Below are 23,015 nucleotides of genomic sequence, written 5' to 3' on the forward strand. Positions count from 1 at the left end.
TACCTCCCAATGAGGTAGACCCAAAGAGTACCGACTCCACTATGTTTGTGTGTCTCTCATGGAGGGCGAAATAGTGTACCTCTCAATGAGGTAGAACCAAAGAGTATCAACTCCGCCATGTTTGTGTGTCTCTCATGGAGGGCGAAATAGTGTACCTCTCAATGAGGTAGAACCAAAGAGTACCGACTCCACTATGTTTGTGTGTCTCTCATGGAGGGCGAAATAGTGCACCTCTCAATGAGGTAGACCCAAAGAGTACCGACTCCACTATGTTTGTGTGTCTCTCATGGAGGGCGAAATAGTGCACCTCTCAATGAGGTAGAACCAAAGAGTACCGACTCCACTATGTTTGTGTGTCTCTCATGGAGGGCGAAATAGTGCACCTCTCAATGAGGTAGAACCAAAGAGTAACGACTCCACCATGTTTGTGTGTTGCTCATGGAGGGCGAAATAGTGTACCTCCCAATGAGGTAGAACCAAAGAGTATCAACTCCACCATGTTTGCGTGTCTCTCATGGAGGGCGAAATAGCGTACCTCCCAATGAGGTAGAACCAAAGAGTACCGACTCCACCATGTTTGTGTGTCTCTCATGGAGGGCGAAATAGTGTACCTCTCAATGAGGTAGAACCAAAGAGTACCGACTCCACTATGTTTGTGTGTCTCTCATGGAGGGCGAAATAGTGTACCTCTCAATGAGGTAGAACCAAAGAGTACCGACTCCACCATGTTTGTGTGTCTCTCATGGAGGGCGAAATAGTGTACCTCTCAATGAGGTAGAACCAAAGAGTACCGACTCCGCCATGTTTGTGTGTCTCTCATGGAGGGCGAAATAGTGTACCTCTCAATGAGGTAGACCCAAAGAGTACCGACTCCACTATGTTTGTGTGTCTCTCATGGAGGGCGAAATAGTGTACCTCTCAATGAGGTAGAACCAAAGAGTACCGACTCCGCCATGTTTGTGTGTCTCTCATGGAGGGCGAAATAGTGTACCTCCCAATGAGGTAGAACCAAAGAGTACCGACTCCACTATGTTTGCGTGTCGCTCATGGAGGGCGAAATAGTGTACCTCTCAATGAGGTAGACCCAAAGAGTACCGACCCCACTATGTTTGTGTGTCTCTCATGGAGGGCGAAATAGCGTGCCTCTCAATGAGGTAGAACCAAAGAGTACCGACTCCACTATGTTTGTGTGTCTCTCATGGAGGGCGAAATAGTGCACCTCTTAATGAGGTAGACCCAAAGAGTACCGACTCCACTATGTTTGTGTGTCTCTCATGGAGGGCGAAATAGTGTACCTCTCAATGAGGTAGACCCAAAGAGCACCGACTCCACTATGTTTGTGTGTCTCTCATGGAGGGCGAAATAGTGCACCTCTCAATGAGGTAGACCCAAAGAGTACCGACTCCACCATGTTTGTGTGTCTCTCATGGAGGACGAAATAGCGTACCTCTCAATGAGGTGGAACCAAAGAGTACCGACTCCACTATGTTTGCGTGTCTCTCATGGAGGGCGAAATAGTGTACCTCCCAATGAGGTAGAACCAAAGAGTACCGACTCCACCATGTTTGTGTGTCTCTCATGGAGGGCGAAATAGTGTACCTCTCAATGAGGTAGAACCAAAGAGTACCGACTCCACTATGTTTGCGTGTCTCTCATGGAGGGCGAAATAGTGTACCTCCCAATGAGGTGGAACCAAAGAGTACCGACTCCACCATGTTTGTGTGTCTCTCATGGAGGGCGAAATAGCGTACCTCTCAATGAGGTAGAACCAAAGAGTATCAACTCCGCCATGTTTGTGTGTCTCTCATGGAGGGCGAAATAGTGCACCTCTCAATGAGGTAGACCCAAAGAGTACCGACTCCACTATGTTTGCGTGTCTCTCATGGAGGGCGAAATAGTGTACCTCTCAATGAGGTAGACCCAAAGAGTACCGACTCCACTATGTTTGTGTGTCTCTTATGGAGGGCGAAATAGTGCACCTCTCAATGAGGTAGACCCAAAGAGTACCGACTCCACTATGTTTGCGTGTCTCTCATGGAGGGCGAAATAGCGTACCTCTCAATGAGGTAGACCCAAAGAGTACCGACTCCACTATGTTTGTGTGTCTCTTATGGAGGGCGAAATAGTGCACCTCTCAATGAGGTAGAACCAAAGAGTATCAACTCTGCCATGTTTGTGTGTTGCTCATGGAGGGCGAAATAGTGTACCTCTCAATGAGGTAGAACCAAAGAGTATCAACTCCGCCATGTCTGTGTGTCTCTCATGGAGGGCTAAATAGTGTACCTCTCAATGAGGTGGAACCAAAGAGTATCAACTCCGCCATGTCTGTGTGTCTCTCATGGAGGGCGAAATAGTGTACCTCTCAATGAGGTAGAACCAAAGAGTGCCAACTCCACCATGTTTGTGTGTCTCTCATGGAGGGCGAAATAGTGTACCTCTCAATGAGGTAGAACCAAAGAGTACTGACTCCACCATGTTTGCGTGTCTCTCATGGAGGGCGAAATAGTGCACCTCTCAATGAGGTAGACCCAAAGAGTACCGACTCCACTATGTTTGTGTGTCTCTCATGGAGGGCGAAATAGTGTACCTCTCAATGAGGTAGAACCAAAGAGTACCGACTCCACTATGTTTGTGTGTCTCTCATGGAGGGCGAAATAGTGTACCTCTCAATGAGGTAGAACCAAAGAGTACCGACTCCACTATGTTTGTGTGTCTCTCATGGAGGGCGAAATAGTGTACCTCCCAATGAGGTAGAACCAAAGAGTACCGACTCCACCATGTTTGTGTGTCTCTCATGGAGGGCGAAATAGCGTACCTCCCAATGAGGTAGAACCAAAGAGTACCGACTCCACTATGTTTGTGTGTCTCTCATGGAGGGCGAAATAGCGTACCTCCCAATGAGGTAGAACCAAAGAGTACCGACTCCACCATGTTTGTGTGTCTCTCATGGAGGGCGAAATAGTATACCTCCCAATGAGGTAGAACCAAAGAGTACCGACTCCACTATGTTTGCGTGTCTCTCATGGAGGGCGAAATAGTGTACCTCTCAATGAGGTAGACCCAAAGAGTACCGACTCCACTATGTTTGTGTGTCTCTCATGGAGGGCGAAATAGCGTACCTCTCAATGAGGTAGAACCAAAGAGTACCGACTCCACTATGTTTGTGTGTCTCTCATGGAGGGCGAAATAGTGCACCTCTCAATGAGGTAGACCCAAAGAGTACCGACTCCACTATGTTTGTGTGTCTCTCATGGAGGCGAAATAGTGCACCTCTCAATGAGGTAGACCCAAAGAGTACCGACTCCACTATGTTTGCGTGTCTCTCATGGAGGGCGAAATAGTGCACCTCTCAATGAGGTAGACCCAAAGAGTACCGACTCCACTATGTTTGTGTGTCTCTTATGGAGGGCGAAATAGTGCACCTCTCAATGAGGTAGACCCAAAGAGTACCGACTCCACTATGTTTGCGTGTCTCTCATGGAGGGCGAAATAGTGTACCTCTCAATGAGGTAGACCCAAAGAGTACCGACTCCACTATGTTTGTGTGTCTCTCATGGAGGGCGAAATAGTGCACCTCTCAATGAGGTAGACCCAAAGAGTACCGACTCCGCCATGTTTGTGTGTCTCTCATGGAGGGCGAAATAGTGCACCTCTCAATGAGGTAGACCCAAAGAGTACTGACTCCACCATGTTTGCGTGTCTCTCATGGAGGGCGAAATAGTGTACCTCTCAATGAGGTAGACCCAAAGAGTACCGACTCCACTATGTTTGTGTGTCTCTCATGGAGGGCGAAATAGTGTACCTCTCAATGAGGTAGACCCAAAGAGTACCGACTCCACTATGTTTGTGTGTCTCTCATGGAGGGCGAAATAGTGTACCTCTCAATGAGGTAGAACCAAAGAGTACCGACTCCACTATGTTTGTGTGTCTCTCATGGAGGGCTTAAATAGTGCACCTCTCAATGAGGTAGACCCAAAGAGTACCGACTCCACTATGTTTGTGTGTCTCTCATGGAGGGCTTAAATAGTGTACCTCTCAATGAGGTAGACCCAAAGAGTACCGACTCCACTATGTTTGTGTGTCTCTCATGGAGGGAGAAATAGTGTACCTCTCAATGAGGTAGACCCAAAGAGTACCGACTCCACTATGTTTGTGTGTCTCTCATGGCGGGCGAAATAGCGTACCTCTCAATGAGGTAGAACCAAAGAGTATCAACTCCACCATGTTTGTGTGTCTCTCATGGAGGGCGAAATAGTGTACCTCTCAATGAGGTAGACCCAAAGAGTACCGACTCCACTATGTTTGTGTGTCTCTCATGGAGGGCGAAATAGTGCACCTCTCAATGAGGTAGACCCAAAGAGTACCGACTCCACTCTGTTTGTGTGTCTCTTATGGAGGGCGAAATAGTGTACCTCTCAATGAGGTAGAACCAAAGAGTACCGACTCCACCATGTTTGTGTGTCTCTCATGGAGGGCGAAATAGTGTACCTCTCAATGAGGTAGAACCAAAGAGTATCAACTCCACCATGTTTGTGTGTCTCTCATGGAGGGCGAAATAGTGCACCTCTCAATGAGGTAGACCCAAAGAGTACCGACTCCACTATGTTTGCGTGTCTCTCATGGAGGGCGAAATAGTGTACCTCTCAATGAGGTAGAACCAAAGAGTACCGACTCCACTATGTTTGTGTGCAGTGTTCGAATTAAGGAAAAATAATTGGTTGTCCCATGGACAACCAGGTTACAATTTCTGGTTGTCCGTCTAAGTTTTTGGTTGTCCGTATATTACCAGCTAAAAGATACACATACAAAAGTGAGTTTTGGCTACACATTTATGGTTGTCCGGCGGACAACCGAATCAGTATTTTTGGTTGTCCGGCGACTTTTTTAGTTGTCCCGGGCAACCGGACAACCAAAATTTCGAACCCTGTTTGTGTGTCTCTCATGGAGGGCGAAATAGTGTACCTCTCAATGAGGTAGACCCAAAGAGTACTGACTCCACTCTGTTTGTGTGTCTCTTATGGAGGGCGAAATAGTGCACCTCTCAATGAGGTAGAACCAAAGAGTATCAACTCCACCATGTTTGTGTGTTGCTCATGGAGGGCGAAATAGTGTACCTCTCAATGAGGTAGAACCAAAGAGTATCAACTCCGCCATGTTTGTGTGTTGCTCATGGAGGGCGAAATAGTGTACCTCTCAATGAGGTAGAACCAAAGAGTACCGACTCCACCATGTTTGTGTGTCTCTCATGGAGGGCGAAATAATGTACCTCTCAATGAGGTAGAACCAAAGAGTGCCAACTCCACCATGTTTGTGTGTTGCTCTCGAGGGCAAATAATGTACTTCCAAATGAGGTAGAACCAAAGAGTAACGACTCCACTATGTTTGTGTGTCTCTCATGGAGGGCGAAATAGTGTACCTCCCAATGAGGTGGAACCAAAGAGTACCAACTCCACTATGTTTGTGTGTCTCTCATGGAGGGCGAAATAGTGTACCTCCCAATGAGGTGGAACCAAAGAGTACCAACTCCACTATGTTTGTGTGTCTCTCATGGAGGGCGAAATAGTGTACCTCCCAATGAGGTGGAACCAAAGAGTACCAACTCCACTATGTTTGTGTGTCTCTCATGGAGGGCGAAATAGTGTACCTCCCAATGAGGTGGAACCAAAGAATACCGACTCCACCATGTTTGTGTGTTGCTCATGGAGGGCAAACAATGTACCTCCAAATGAGGTAGAACCAACGAGTAACGACTCCACCATGTTTGTGTGTTGCTCATGGAGGGCAAACAATGTACCTCCAAATGAGGTAGAACCAACGAGTAACGACTCCACCATGTTTGTGTGTTGCTCATGGAGGGCAAACAATGTACCTCCCAATGAGATAGAACCAAAGAGTTCCAACTCCACTATGTCTGTGTGTCTCTCATGGAGGGCGAAATAGTGTACCTCTCAATGAGGTGGAACCAAAGAGTACCGACTCTACCATGTTTGTGTGTCCCTCATGGAGGGCAAAAATGTGCACCTCCAGATTATTTTGTCATTAACCCAGCAAACTTGGCTTTCAATTGCATGGTTGTTTGCATTCTGCAAGTAACCCATGGTACCAAAAACAAGCGCTAATAACTGCATACTCAAGCTGAAATGTATCATTCCATTTTGCGTTTAACCAATAAATGCCAGAGGTACACTATTTTCCCCCAATGAGCAACAAACCAAAATGGCGGATTTACCATAACATTACACATGGGATAATTTTGAGTTGGTACTCTTTAGGTCTACTCTCTTTGGATGTTATAGGCCTGGCCAGGAAGCCACTCCAACACTTACCTTCAATTTCCATCATTTTCCTCAGCTCTCTGTTTAACATGGCATATTTGGTCTCTAAATCATGTTCCTTCTCCCTGTGAAACACAAAAAAACGATACACAAATAAGCACTCGAAAGAAAAACATTTTTTTTTTGGTATTAGGCCCAATATATTATATTCACCGATAAGTTGGGTACTGTGCAAAGTTTGACTCACACAGATGTGCTTGATGCTCAGCAGAATTTGGACATCATGATCAGAGGGACTGGACCAGGTCTAGTATAGATGTATCCATCATCAAAACTGCACAAAACCGTTCTCTAACTCTTGTTGATGAGTTCAATCCCATTTTTTGCATTCTTTATGCTTTTTGGCCCCTTTTTTCTTGTAGGGTAGTTGATGTTACATACATACATGTACACTTACATAGCATTTAATTGTTCCTCCCTTCTGATCAGGGCATTCTTCTTGTTGACAAGCTCAAACCATTCTTGCATCAGCTGTGCTTCATCATCATCACCTAAAGCAGTAGAACATAATAATGGGTTAATTCTCTTAAATTACTGTCTGTTCAATTGATAAAATGTGAACATTAACATGTGAAATTATTGTTAGGAGGGTGAATTGGACAAGGGTTTGGAAAGAGAAAGGAAGGACGGATGGGGGACAGGGAAGAAAGGAAGGGAGTAAGCAAGAGGAGGAAGGGAAGAGAGTGGGGTAAGATTGAACTGAGTTAGGGGAAGAGGAAAAATGAATGGCAGTGGGAGTGTAAAGGGAAAAGAAATGGCTCTACAGCTGGATGGAGGGGCAGGGGCCCAAATGGCCATTTTTTTTTGTCGCAGGTTACGGGAGGAGGGGAGCACCACCTGTCCCACATAAAGCTAAGCTACTGTTCATATCTGAATCACCAAAGCAGATGTGGATAGTGTGTCCCCTTAGGGAGGGATATATGTATTGAACTCCACCCTAAACACAGTCTGCTAGGTCTCCAATGCCAGAATACTACCACCAGGCCTGTAGCCAGAATTTATTGGGGGGGGGGGATTTTAAAAATGTGGACGCTTTTTTTTCCAAATTTGGACCTTTTTGGACTGGGGAGAAGGATTTGGACATTTTTGGACCAAAAAGTCATAAAAACCCTCTATTTTTTCGCTCGCTACGCTTGCAAATGGGACTTTTTTGGTCAAAAAAGAGGACTTTTGGCATTTTTGGCTACGGGCCTGACTACCACTGCTGTTGTGAGTGTGTACCAATGTACCCTCCTCTCAGTTACCAACAACCTTTAGTTGCAGTGCAGAGTGGGTGCAATATGTGGCTGTCATGCTCAGAATACACAGACTGAAAAGACAACTGTATTCTGCACATGACAACCGAACAGTGCACCCACTCTACATCCTAACTAAAAGTCATAACCATCTTTACCAAACTTAGCCAAGCACAGATATTAAAGACCCCAAAGATAAGAAAGAAATTTCTCACTGGGATTACTCACCTTCTTCCATCGCTCTACGTAGCGCCTTCTCCACAACTCCTGCCCTCTGGTCAATTTCAGTTTGTTCTCGTTCCAGAGCTGCATATTCTCCCAAGATGTAGTCATTGGTGTCTTCCAATTCCTGTGATTACAAGTGAAATACACAGACTTGTTTAAATGCCACTGTTAAGCTTCCACTGTTTTCACAAAATGTACACAACACAAAATTTCAATTAATTTGTATGCTGTGCATACTGTTTAAAGGCACATATAAAATTAACAGATGTGGAAATAGGAGTATAAACTGACCAGTAGGTACCAGTTGTAGTCCTACTAATTCATGGCATATTGGATGGCCATGGGGAAAGTTAGCCCATATTAGGGGAAAGTTAGCCCATATTAGCAAGACTATCCTTGCCTTCAAGGTGAAACAAACCTACTCATGTTACCCTCTGGCCATGGGCTGGCCTGGTGTCAGATCTTACCCAGGGAAAGATGACATTCCAATATATGCCTTTAAGCAGCCATTTTTGTTTCTGCTATTCCTATTTCTCTGTGGCACTGAAATGTTTATACTGCTAATATCTTTTACTCAAAAATACAGTATATTTCAGTAAACACAAGCATTTTCAACAAACAAAATTCTTTAAAAGACCATCCATGGAAAGCACAATATATTCTACCAATGGTAGTGGCATGACAATCAGATATCAAATTTGGCATTCAAATGTAGGCCTAACAATGAGCAACTCTTACATTAACTCAATATCGATCCTGTGTATATCTCCATTATGGAATGACAGCAACTGTCAAATCTGGTATTCCAAGGTTATCAATTTGCATATCATTTGCATATCTGAATATTCAGTATCATAGAACTTCAACTTTGACATTGTTATACAACTAGCTCCCAACTCATATCCACATAACTGAAAGATAGTAACTCTATCCAACTTTCCTGGTGTATCCAATTCGGTATCCGAACTTGACAATTCTAGAATCGTCAACATCCAACAATTTTAGTATCTTCTTAAATCCTGAACAGCGCATCATAATATCCTCTTTATCCAACATACAATATCTCCAGAATGAAAGGGCAATCAATTGTCAAACTTGGTCTTGTTGATATTGCATACGCCACAGTAATCTAAGTCTTTTGCATTGCATGTGTATTTCCATGTACAAAAATCCAAATCCAAATATATCCATATATTCTGAACTGCTAAAACTCTTCACTGCAAAATGTTGATGATTTTCTCCCCGACAAGATACAAATCAAACTGCCGAACCGACATGAACCATCTTTGACTCTGCATATTATCTAAATGACAAACCTCTCATTTGACATGGCCGATTTATATACCCAACACTATCATCATAAGGAAGATTAAAAAGCCGGATCGAAAAAAATAAATCTACTTTTAAGTTTTAAGAAAGAAAGATTTTCTCTTCTCAGTCTGAAAAAAAAAAATTATAATCTTACCAAGGGCTTGCTTTATCATCTTCAAAGTTATAAACCTCAAAACCTATCCGCTAATAGAATAAAACCCTTACTAAAGTTTTTATCTAGAAAATAAATACCAACACCTGTGTATAAGATCATATAAGCAGCTTGCAAAGGATAAGTCACTCAAATACAGATAAAAATATTACTAGGGGCCATGCTATCATCACGATTATGATGAGTCTGATTAGTATTTTATTAATAGTTTGTTAAAGACTAAGACCTACTTTGGGTCATTTCACTACATAACAAAGGAGTCATCAGTTTTCAATATAAATTTGACATGAAGGAGTAAAACGGGTCGTATGTGAAGCGAAATCGATTCTCATTTTTTCGCACCGTTTGTTTGCTCATTTTATAGTCTACAAATTACCGAAACTCCGATTTAAATTGGGTCTACCGTTCTTGAAATATTACAAATTTACATCATGCAAAAATAATGGCATATAAAAGAAATTGAGCATCAATTTTTAGCCGTAACTCAAAAATCTTATTAGCGGCAAACAACTCTTTTTATTCTTGAAAATGTCACAAATGCTATCAAGTTCTTACACAGGATTTTTGTTTTGGGGAATAAAATTAAACTGATGTAATATCTGAAAAGAGGTCTTAGCCTGGCTAAGCCCAGTATTAATATAGGATCATATATATGTCAAGTCAGAATATTTTACTGAAAATTTATTCACAATTTTGGATCATTTGCAGAGTTTTTGGTGTATCTGATGAAAACTAGGTAATAGCTAGCTAAATATAAATGTGCTATGCAAAATTCCCGAAATTGAGATAAAAACCTGGATTTAAACTTTTTTTAAAGTAAATAAGTAATTTCATGAAAATAAAATCGAGGTAAAATAGACACTAATAACTAATCTAGTAAATTATATTAAAGATTATTTTAAATACAACAGCTATTAGTGATCTTATTAGCCATCTTAATCGAAAGACTTAATACTTTGCTGTAGGTGTCCTAGTATGTACAAAAATCACAAAATCTTACAATTTCACCCTGAATTTCAACCCCTATCTCGAGAACTATTGCACCAAATCCAGCTACTTTGTGCTTAATTTCATGCAGATATCAAGTATATTGTATGGTAATTAATAAAATGCAAAATTCTGATATTTTCGATCAAAATTATGTTTTTTTTAGATCTTGGAACAGCATGAGATGTAAGATCAGAAATGGTTAGGGTACATAGGGTATAGTTAGCTTTGATGTAGATGAAATCTTAAGATTTGTCAAGATTGATACTGATGATTAAGACCAATCTGATTAGCAGCTTTTGAGGGCTTAGGATTTGGCTAACAAGCCGACTATATGTTTAAGTGGGGCCCATTCATATCCTTTTAATGTGCAATTATGACTAAATCTCGAGACATTCATGTTCTGAAGTATATTAAAAGAAATCTTACACTTTCAGATTTGTAACTTTTAAGCTTACATTTTGTGTGTATAATGTTCATTGGATTTAGAATTGTCATGAAAGCCACAATAAAATGAGTATAAACATGCCTAGTATTGGTTCAGTTCTTGATATAGACAATGATCATTTTAGTGGGCTGTTTCATTGTTTCGAAATCTAATGCCCCACTTTTTAAATCAATTGATATTGCACCAATTTCCATTATTATGTCTGTGCTTTTATTCCAATTATTTATATCAATTTATATAGCTCAATTACAGAAGCGCATTGCACTTTTCAGGAAGCAGTTGATCAATTTGGTCCAAGACACACCTTATAAACTATTTAGCATAATACATGTATGTATTATGCTAAATAGTTTATAAGGTGTGTCTTGGACCAAATTGATCAACTGCTTCCTGAAAAGTGCAATGCGCTTCTGTAATTGAGCTATATAAATTATTAATAGTTGAATTTACTATTGATTTAGACAATAAAAATCAGATTTTTTTTTTTTGCTTTTTACCAACAATACCGCATCTACCCTTAAAAATTTAGTATTTCAAATTCAATATTGGCAGTTAGGTTAGCTCAATCAGTGAGGCGCTAGACTCTGGGTTGGGCCTTACGGTACGAGTGCGAGCCCAACATTGTCGTAATTCTGTTCTGAATGCAATAATTGGGCAGTGGCATAGTCAGACTGTGCTGACATTTTAAGGGGCAAGAAGGAGGGGTGGGGGAGCATATGAATTCCAGACCTTAATGAGTACCTATAATGTGCCAGTTATGGCTAACTGGGGCTTATGTCCCTGCCTTTGTCTGCATGTTGGCCATTTTTGTTCTCTTTATTATTGAAAACATTTGAATTCCAACTCTATAATGTTCTCAAAACAGAACAAATGCAGGTTTTTAATCCTCTAATTAAGTTAATGCACCTTCTCTTACATACCTTGATAAAGAAACATCTACTACGCCCTTCAAAAATGCCCACCATTTTATAGTTTGCCATTTCATGACTTACAAGAAAAAAAAAACCTAAAATGATTGCACAACATAGTCCAACTAATACAATAATTTTCATCCATGCAGAGTTGACCGACCCCATTTGCAGACAAGCCCCTAAAATCTCACCGTCTCTCAAACCGTACCTAGCCGTCCAATTAACCCGCACACAGCACACTAATGTGCCCGCAAGGCTCAGCAATGCGGCACACAAGCCCAGATTGAAACATATCCCCACAGGGCCTTTTATATACATATAAGATATATATACACTCCCCGCTTTAATTTGATTGATTACTATGTAGCCTAACATGACTATTACTTTATGTCCGGGAAATTACTACCAACTGGAAGGTGTCAAAGTCACTAGCCGCTTGATTAGTGTATGCCCAGATTTCATTATACTGCTGTAAAGTTTGTGTTAGACTTCCTTCTTTCATTTAGACAAGTCAGCATTGAAATGTAGGAAACATTCAGTTGAAATAGATTTTTGAATAAGTGGATATAACCTTTCCAGATGTTTGTGTAGTGCAGTGTAGTGTTGGTGTACTTTTTCTTTCATAGTTTTAGGCCCAGCTGTTTTTAGTAGTCTTCTTTGTTTTTACTTGTTCCCCCCTCTCTCACATAGGCCTGCAGAAAAGAACATTCCCAACAGCTAACCTTTAACCCCATGGGCACTTCCGGCTGAAGTATTTGCCTGTAAGAATTATTTTGATTGGTTACGAAGGGGGCTATATCATGTATTGAGCCAATCAGAGATATGGTAAGATTAGTCAGTGCGGCTAAAGGGGATAAAGAGATTTAAAAGCTCAATTTTGATTGGTTATTCAAATTATTATATCATGTAAATACCAATCAGGGGAACTGTAAAAAGGGCACAGTGCAAATCCTGAGCATCAGGAATTCTGGTGGATCCTGGGAAGAATTCTCCCTTCCATCTTATGTGCTCATCTTCCAAACAATTCAAAGAAAAATCAAACCAAAAAAATGGGATAGGCTTAGTTTTGTTTCTTTATGCCTGTATTTTCACTTTTTTTTTCACTACTATATTCTTTGCACCATTTTATATTAGCTACCTATACAAAATGGATCATTTGACTTTTTCTGATTCAATACTTTGAATGTCAGTACAAACAGCCAACATACAGTCATTTGCCAAAACAAGAGAGGAGTTAAATGGTTAGGTGTCTGCAGGTCTGTTACTAGTGTTACCAGTTTCCAGGTTAAAGGTCAAAAAGGTTATGCCCTAGTAGTGACACTCTCCATAAATGGAGAGGAAGAGCCATCTGAAAATTCTGCGATAGGAATTTTTGTTCAAATGCAATAATGGAGAGAGTAAATGATGCCTCCACTATGGACCTCTTGCACCAGAGTCAAAGACCTAAACCAATGGGCCATGCTACTCTCTCAGGGAAGAATAATAATCATTGTACTTGCATCCAATGTTATCCTGTTAGTCATCAATTTACATGAACCAATAGTTCAAACAAATGTAGTATGATCAAACAGACAAGACAGTTCAACTTACATTATCTTCTTCCTCCTCCTGTTTCTGTAATGCACTCAACCCGTTGGGTGTTTTTGGTTCCTCCTCTTTCTCCTCTGTGGTCCTGTGTTCTTCCGTTACTGGCGTTGATGGTTTAGGCACTGGTATGGTTTCTGATTCAGGCGTGGGTGTGGTGATTGGTTCGTCTTCTATAGTGGGCATTGAATTACACCATAAAGTCTTACATTAGTCAAAATTAAATTTACTAGTGGTAGAAGTTAACTTCTTAAAATTGAAAGTTGCTCACTTTATAAAATAATAATTTATTTTCTATTGTTTTTAGCCATGTTTTTACGCATCCTCAAAAGTGTCCTTGCAACTTTTGCCTAGCTTTGCCATGATGGGTGACAGATTGGAAAAATAAGCACAGTTCCTAGTGCATTCAAATAACATACTTTTAGTCAATGGTTCTTTAGAAAACACATTATTCAACTTTCTTTTCTTCTTTTTCATGAATTGTGCATGTTGTAAAAAAATGATCATTTCAGATATTAGACTAACCCGACTCAGTTCTCGACTGAAGTCAATTGTTGAAGTATTATTTACCCGTATTACCAATCTATCTGTCGTCCCATTCCCAAATGTATTAATCCATTTACACAAAGCTGTATCGGGAATCTTGTTAACTTTCCCACAAAAAAAATGGAAAAATTGACATAAAATGGTCTAAAAAATGTACTCCATATAAATACAGTAAGTTTCCCACCACAAAATCACACATTTTCACTTCTCAAGAAGCATTCCCACATTAAATAAAACAAATAAAATTTGCATGCATAAACATAGTCACCGTAATATGGAAAATAAAGCCCAGATGTATCACAAACTGCACATTCTATACACCTATAAGGCATTTGCAATATATAGTTTAAGTGTACAGATGGTGAAAATCAAGTGAGTTGTGATACTTCAAAAGCTTTAATACAGCAAATTCATGGCATAGCAAAAAGAAAGTGAAAAGCATAAATAAAGCTTGGCAATGAAAGAGTTAATGAAATTATAAAATATGTCAGAATGCAATGTCTGAAACCCCAATGAATTATGTTGGTACATTGTTTAAACATGTTTGAAAGTGGAGTTCAAAGCCTGATATGCAGGTGATGATGTAACTTTCAAAAAGGGGGTCTTTCACGGGGGAGGGGTCTTTCAGGGGTAAATGCTAAAAATTGGGGCATATGCTAATCAATGTGAGTCTATTAGAGACAAAAGTGGAGTTTTTTGGGAAAGAAAGGGTCCATCGGAGCGAAAAATTAAAAAAAAATGAGAAAAATTTCAAGAGGAGGTCTTATGGTGAGTATTTTATCCCAGATTATGTTAAAAAGCAGGTATGTGAGGGGCAAATAGGAATAATATAGGGGGACAGTGGGCAAAAAAATTGGGTCTTAAAGGTGGTAAATAGCGCAAACATCAATTATTGAGTGCCTAACCCAAGAGGTCAAAGTCACAAGCACAATTTGGGCTATTCCAGTTGAAATCCATACACCCTATGAAAGACATGAGCGTAATTTCACACAAATGGGTCACCCATTCAGGCAACCCCATTTGAAATTCATACTCCCTGTGTGGGAGATTAAGGTTGCGTCTTACATAGGGGTGATGGATTTCAACTGGTATAGCCCAATTGAATCTCATTGTGAATCGTATCTCGTCCGTGTTGCGATTTTTGTCTGTCGTCTTTTGCCCAACTTTTTGCAGATTCTTACCCTCTATGAATATAGTTCCGAATCGCTTTGATCGTTTCAGCACCCTGTTCACCGAGTCTGTTCGTACTATAAACAAAAAATAAGGCAACTGGAAAGCTAGAACAAAGGGTTGTGCTACAAAAAGAAATAATGCTATATAAAATGGAACAAAACAGTATTATACTTGCAAAAGAAAACACAGCTAAGAAATAATTACAACAAAATGTTTAGCAATAAAAGATTTTATGTATTGAATCAGTTTTTGTTGCAAAGGTGGCGATTCTGTTTGAAAACCACACCCCTTGAGAACGATTTTGGAATTCAACTTAAATTCAACAGTTTTTGCTATTCCAGATACAACATTTTTTTCAACCCAAAGTAATGGAAAAAAACATGGAAGAACTTGGAATTCGAAAACCATATTTCCCAAATAGGGGCCAATGCACTATTCCAGTTGAAATCCATACAGCTACTGTGGAAAACATGACTTTAATCTCACACACAGGGAGTGTGAATTTCAAATGGAATTACCTGAATGGGTGACTCCACATGAAATCTACACCCCCTGTATGGGAGATTAAGGTCATGTCTGCCATTGGGTGCATGGATTTCAACTGATATAGCCCAATTTATGTATTCTATTTCACCCTTTACCACTTTTCAGCTGGATTTTTACCACAAAAAAGTGCCTGCATTTCCACATGTCCAACTGGAATTGAAATACATGTAACAGTGTCATATTCCACAGGGGTGTGTGGATTTCAAACAGAATAGCCAATTCTACACATATTAGGCGCACATTTGGAATCTTGTTCATTTTGGAAGAAATCTGTCAAATTTGCATCTAATACCACACTACAAGCAGTGACACCATTACTGCCTCACGAAACAATCTTGACTGCAAAAATTACTAAATCAATTTTGATCATCAAAAACTGATTCTTGATAAAATTTCAAGATGCTATAATATTAATATAATGCAAGAAAGGAAACAGTTCAAAGGTACATAACAAAAAGTTGAAGACTAGTACCAGCTAAGAAATGAAAGTGAAAAGCACTCAAAATACAAGCAAGCAAAAATGGTTAACCAAATTCACCACTAAAAAAAACACTATGTTTAAATGATGTGGTACATTTAATGCAAACAGCCATTTAAAGCAATGGTTTTTGAAAATGGGGGTCCAATTTCACAAAATGAAAGTAATGTTGATTACAATTGCTCATGTTGGCTAAACTAATGGTATATGTATTTGCTGCTCAGTAAACAAAACATTAATATTTGGCAAATATAGTAAAAAATTATATATGTAATGTTTGCGAGCCAGTTGTAGACATCAACAGCTTGAGAAGTTGTTTGCAACTAATACCATACTGACGCGAGTATAGTCCCACCTTCGAGTAAAGTCCCACCCCAAATTTTCAAAAATTTGAACCAAAAAAAATTCAACGATTTTGATATCATTAATAGAGTATGACATGAAAACAAAGTATCAATTATCATATTAAATTTATTTAAAAACACAAAACACCGTGCAAAATTCAAATTTAAAAAAAAAAAATTTTTTTTTAGGTCAACCATGAATGATCCTAGCATTTAGGTCTAGGTCCAGGGACACTACAAAACCGAAAAAATAAAAACCGAAAAAATTTGAAATTGAGTACTGTCCCACCCCCAATTTTGAAAATGTTCACCCAAAAGCGGGGTGGGACTATACTCATGTCAGTACGGTAAATAACATGATCATATTGCTATAGATGCTACAGGCTGGATATTGACCCTTTGCACAGATCCACCATCTAACTGCTCTCAAAACGAGGTTCTCCCTGCCCCGCAAACGCGCTATTATCGCAAAAGCACCAAAAGGCTTTAGCTAAGCGTACAGGGTAATTAAGCATGCGTATGAAAGGCGTACGCACACACAACAAATACTTTGAGGTATAAGTACAACCTTATTTTGAAATGACAGTGCAAATGGTCAATAAATAAGGAAGTTGAATGGGACAGCCAAACTGCAAGTTTTGCCAGTTAGCAATGATGAAAATTGAACAAAAGACATCTTTTTATCTTCAATTCTATTACCCCCACGACCCATTATTCAAAATCGCGCACTGTGATTTGTTGAAACGCGTCACGTGAAAGACCATTAATTAGCAATAAAGTGACCAGGGCAACAAACTTTATGTTCTTCTCGCATCACAGCGCACAGCAAAGCGTGATGCTGTATATTAGCGTCGTTACGCATTCTACGCAAAGCATTACGCTTGGTTACGTGTTCTGCAATACTCGCTATCACTTACGCTTTGGCTACGCGTAGGCGCTCCACCTTGAGGAAAACAACTTGAAATATTTGCAAAAAATGTGATATTTTCTCTTTAAATCGCACTATTTTGTGGTAATACAATAGAAATAAAGGGTGCAGCATTATCCTTTACATGCAAATAATGTGTCCTCGGCAGTAAAAACATTTAAATAATGGGTGAGGCGCGTTTTTACTGCCTCGGACACATTATTTTCGTGTAAAGGATAATGCATTACCCTTTATTTTTTAAATATATTATTGTGTGCAAAATCTAGGAGATTTAATGTGTTACATGATCCAATAATGTGAATGTGCACTCCCCATTTTGACTTCCTTGTGTAACCAGTGAAATGATAAATGGAAGAGCTGTGTATTGGGTAAAGTCCACACTCCCCCCGTGGAAGATTTTTGAAATACCTTCCACAGTGGGAGTATGAATTTCAAATGGAATTAGCACATTAAAAACCCTATTTGAAACTCACCCTCCATCTGTGAAAGATTTTCTCAGAGGGTGTATGAAATTCAAATGGAGCTTCCTAATGTATTCATTCCATTTGAAATTCATACTCCTCAAGTAGAAGATGTTTCTAACATCTTCCACAGGGGTTGTGTGGATTCTAAATGGAATAGCTTATTTTGTTTGTGTTTGTTTGTCTGATGGTTATTACTTTAATAAATACGATGAAAAAAAAAAGAACCACAAAGCTATTCAAGCACAAGCAAAATCATACGAAAAGCTACAAAATCAATGAAATATGGGTTTAAAAAAAATTAAAATCTGGTAACCACAAACTCCTCTCACTTGATGCAGACAATAGTCTCATACCTACCATTGATGTTTGCTAACAATTAACCTCACACCTACCTTTGGCGTTTGTTGGGGAAGGTTGTACCAATTCAGTGAAAGACCGTAGTGACGTTCTCATAGCTACGTTATTGGGTGTCGATAGTCTCTTCTCGGCATCCGTAATCGTGTCTGACCGTGAAGGCTTTTGTTCTGACGGCGTAGTATCAGAGATATCGGGTTTGGTGCCTCCTAAATAAAAAGTGAAAATGGATTGGAATTAGAAGTCTATATTGATGAGCTAGCAAATGTAACCTTTATTGCATTTAGGGGATTTTGATTTTGATTTGATTTGTTCAGGTTTTGACAACCCTGGATAACCCAAGAAAGCCTCTATTGAAGCTTATTTCCATTGGGGTCCATTTGAACACCGGGACGGGTTGGGAACAGTCAGGGGTTAACACCCTACTCTTTTTCAAACTGGCTGCGAGATACATGTACAGGTATGGCTCTCTGTACACGGACCGACGGCAACGTCCCCTCCGAAGGATTTGAGTACTTTCATGATTCATTTACCCAATTCTAAATGAACCACGGAGAGCGGAAGTCTGAATTTAATCTACAGAAGTTGCCAATTAATTTCAGACTTTTTTTTTCCACGTCAATATCCCAGCAAATTGCCACCGCCGGGAATCGAACCCGGGACCTCATGCACTAAAGGTAAGTACCCTAACCATTGCGCCACGCTCTCCCTATGGAGACCACCTGATCAGTGGTCTTGTAAATAGTTCAGGGCATTTCTTAATTTCCCCACTGGTTAGTAGCAAATGTGTTAAGATAGTTGATGGTCCAGGGAACTCAAAATCTTTTACCCCCACATTCCAAATGGAGATAAAACTCCTTTATATTGATTTCAAACTCGTTGAGTTTTCCTCAAGTTTACCACTTCTCTGTAGTACATTTTAAATAGCAACTCAAATGTCAAACCAATGAAATGCCATCGAGAATGATGGCATTTGTCTTGGAAGATGGTAACCCCAACGAAGCTTAATGGATAGTATTATAAAATAGATTATGAATAAAAGATGGATAATTGTACAGTAATGAAAGTGTTTGTAATTACTGAATATTCAATATTATGATAGTGGAATGTTATGTTATGTCAGTATGATTTTAGTCAACATGCACACACCACGGCAAATAACCCCGGTTAGTTAATGAACTTGATCATCACTCATTGAAAGTGTGATTGAAAGTAGTAGTAAGGAGATGGGGAGGGCGGAGGGAAGAGCATTTTCATGCCAATGTGCTGTGAATGATTATATCAGAAAAGGATTGATCATGTATCTATGAAACCCATATTACATGGACCACATATTGGCGACTGTTCACAATGATATTGTGAAAAGTATCAAATTCGGTTTAATACAAGATAAGATAGTGATAGTAAGGAGCTGTGGGGAGGGGGGGGAGCATTTTCATGCCAATGTGCTGTGAATGATTATATATCAAGAAAGGATTGAATGGGAGTCTCTGAAACCCATATTACTTGGATCACAAAATTTTACTTGAAATATTACTTGGATCACATGATTTGTTCAATAATATTGTGAAAAGTATCAAATTCATTTCAAAACAAGATGTGGTATTGAAAGTAGGACAGAGAGCAGGGGGGGGGGGAGGGGGGAGGAGGGAAGAGCATTTTCATGCTAATGTGCTGTGAATGATTATATCAGAAAATGATTGAATTGAGTCTCTGGAACCCATATTACTTGGTTACTTGCAATTTGTTCACAATGATATTGTGAAAAGTATCAAATTCAGTTATGAGGTTCAAGGAGAATGTAAATACAGAAAGGCGGTATAAATATGAAAGATTCTGAACAGGTAAAGAATTAGGTAAAGAATTATTTTTTGGTACCACTAAATCCGATGTTTGGATATGAGAAAGTTGTAACTGCTCTGTTAGTATCATGCACTTATCACCTTCTTTCAATTCAACTACCAAAAGTATCTCACACCATCAGGGACATGTAAGGGTGATCAAATCCAAAAGAAAAATACAAACAAAAAACACACATTCTCCCGCATTAAGAAAGAATGCACGCTTACACCTCCCTAATTGGTCCGAATTGTTGCAATTCACCAAGGGGTGAAACATTCCTTGTGCCAGGATTGACAAGTTTTTGGAAACTGTCATATTATTTGAGTGGTAGGCAGGGCAACCTGTCAACATTTTGATCCGTAGGCAAGGAAATACTTGTCAATAATTCCATTTGGTGCTAATAGTCAATAATTAGCTTGATTCAACTAAATAGATGCTTTAAATAGATGGATGGGACTGTGTGTATAATGGTAGGACACTTTACTATGTAAATAGTCAATGTGAGGAGCTAATGCCAAGAAAATTACTTGAGAAAGGGGTTACAGCACTTTTTCCTCCCGAGCTCAATGAGTACAAGCCTCTTGGTTTGATTTCAGAAGTTGTAAAACTTTTCGACCTACTCTGGCCACTTGCTGCCACTAGCATATAGATCTCTTCAAGTTCCAGTGCAGCTGCTAGCAGTCCATCAAGGCATATAGATGCAAGTACAAACAAGCCTAGTATTGGCTCGATTGCTCTTCAAATAGAACTTGAATTTAAAACGTTGGTGACTTCTTAAAGAGTACAACACACCCCTCGTGCAAAGTACTTTTAAATCTAAAATTGAGATTGTGTAAACCCTCTCCAAATTGTTTACCAAGTACTTCAGATAGCTACATTGAACGTTAACATAGTGCAAAGTACCCCCGAAAAACCTCCACGAGCAATTATTACATAAACAAGAAACATTGTAACAATGTACTTGTACTTCCGTTTAGTACATACAACTTCTTCTCAGCTAGGGGACTAAGAGTTTCTTACCTTTTCTGTTCCAATTTCACAAGGGTTAATGTTATAAACACACAACTATAACCTTTCAAAAATTGCGAAGAATATTTTAAAATTTCTGAACCAATACTATGCATGTTTGTACTCTTCTAAATTCATCTATTTCAAATAATATCAAAAACTAGTAAAATTCTGGAATGTTTTGAACTTTTTTGTAGAAGTTTTTGAAATCTTGGTACCCTTTTCAACCTGTTCTTTCTACTACACATTTTAGCAGGAGAGAAGTTAAACCCTAGTTAGTCGCCTTGTTTGCAGTCCAAACACCCAATGTGTGATTTGTTTGTCGTCCAAACCCATCACATCAACGATCTTTTCTTCTTGTCCAGGTGAGCCGAAAATTCCAAATTGACTGGCATATACCGTGACAGTTACACTATGGATTGGCCTACAGGGGACATGGCTATACAGCACAAAGTGGCTCTCTTTTTTTGACAAGTTCTTGAGAACTGTACTGTTCAAAAGTGGTAGTGGTTTGCTTGGTTGGTGACTAACAAAATGCTGACCACAGACAAGAGTGGTACTTGTGAGAAGTTTCCAAACTGGGCTATTCCTGCTGAAATCCATACGCCCACTATGGAAGACATGACCTTAATCTCCTACACAGGGAGTGTAGATTTCAAATGGAGTCACTCATTCAAGTACCCCCATTTAAAATTCACACTCCCTGTGTGGATGATTAAGATCAGATCTTCCATGGGGGGTGGATTTCAACTGGAATTCCCCAATTTAGACTGCCAACACAAGTGGTCTTTTCGAGAATTTTTCAAGTGTTCTAGAAATTGAAATGCTGATAAGTGGGAAATCAGTTTCAGAATCTTGATTGATATGAAAAATTTCTAAAAATAATTCTGAAGTGGTTGTTTACCAAATTGTATGATAATTTGAAATTACAGATGCTCAAAATTTGTCAACATTCTTTTTAGGTTATCTCACTATCCTGGACTCCATGGTTGTAATGTGACTGTACATTTTCTTCAATGGAAGTCCAATAGGCCTGGGGGTAAGGGACAGACAAGGTAATGAACAGGTTAGCCATGCAGGCTGGGTATGTGGGTGTACTTTTTCTAGGCGTCTGTATTGTCCATGCTCGGAATAGGGTTTTCTTTACCCTCAAATGAGGTTCTTTTACAAGAGTAAAATTAGCGGGTGGGTGTACTTTTACGGCGTTGTTCTCAGCTTGTATCTTATTTCCGTTTCCCACAATTTGGGTTGTACTATTACATTGGGGTTATATAACAGGTATATGGTGGCTAGCTACGGAATTGCTTTTCATGGTAGTAAAACGTGTTCTGTTTCCCATGCTTTCAAACAAAACAGTTAAATTTAGCTATACAATGGGCCTACGATTCATTGTGGAAATATGTGTTACACTTGCGCAAAATTGTGGGTTGTTTTTCGCACCAAATAGGCATCTTATAGGGTGTTCTATGCATGACATAAAATCCTTTTGCACTCCTGAATTTCATTAATAGAGTAATTCAAGAGTCTTCTGTTATCATGGTTACTGGTAGTTGTGTGATACCGAGGCTTCATATCATATCATTAAACAAAATGTATACCATTACATACTTACTGGTATTTAGCACAAAGAGAGACAGTTTAGTTACCCCACTACCACATCACATAATAGCCCTACATGTATCATAATAGCTATTAAAACATGCAAATCTGTCAGATTGTCAGGAAGGCAATTTAGTTTTCCCATTACCATTACATCACCCCTTTACACATAGATGTTTTAGTTCTCCCACTACCACATCACATGTAGCCCTACTATCCTATAGCTATTAAAAAAACCAAAGAAACACACATTTCTGTCTTTTGTCTACCAAACTTTTATAAACTCAGCAACCAAAACGTTAATTTTAATATGAAAACAGAGGAAATGAATGCAATCAAAATGAAACAGGTTTGGGTGACATCGTAAATGAATGATAATGATGATACCACTTTCAGATGAGACAAAATAGCTGAGGATAAAAACATGACATTAGCAAAGGGTGCTTTAGGTGTCGTTAGAAAAAAAAGTACAAAATGATCGAAGTAAGCTAGGGTAGCTTGTGTCTGTTGCAAAGTTCAAAGAAT

General features: G+C 39.5%; 1 protein-coding gene across 1 annotated transcript in view; it reads right to left on the reverse strand.

The window, feature by feature from the left end:
* Window positions 1-23,015, reverse strand: part of LOC140158690 (EH domain-binding protein 1-like) — a 124,658-nt gene that overhangs the window by 17,097 nt on the left and 84,546 nt on the right. The window contains 6 exon segments of the mRNA XM_072181910.1: window positions 6,327-6,400; window positions 6,733-6,826; window positions 7,799-7,919; window positions 13,215-13,381; window positions 14,936-15,001; window positions 18,080-18,250. Coding sequence (XP_072038011.1) covers window positions 6,327-6,400; window positions 6,733-6,826; window positions 7,799-7,919; window positions 13,215-13,381; window positions 14,936-15,001; window positions 18,080-18,250 — 693 coding nt within the window.

The sequence above is a fragment of the Amphiura filiformis genome, chromosome 1 (genome assembly GCF_039555335.1).
Source record: "Amphiura filiformis chromosome 1, Afil_fr2py, whole genome shotgun sequence".
In the NCBI taxonomy this organism is placed as follows: Eukaryota; Metazoa; Echinodermata; class Ophiuroidea; order Amphilepidida; family Amphiuridae; genus Amphiura; species Amphiura filiformis.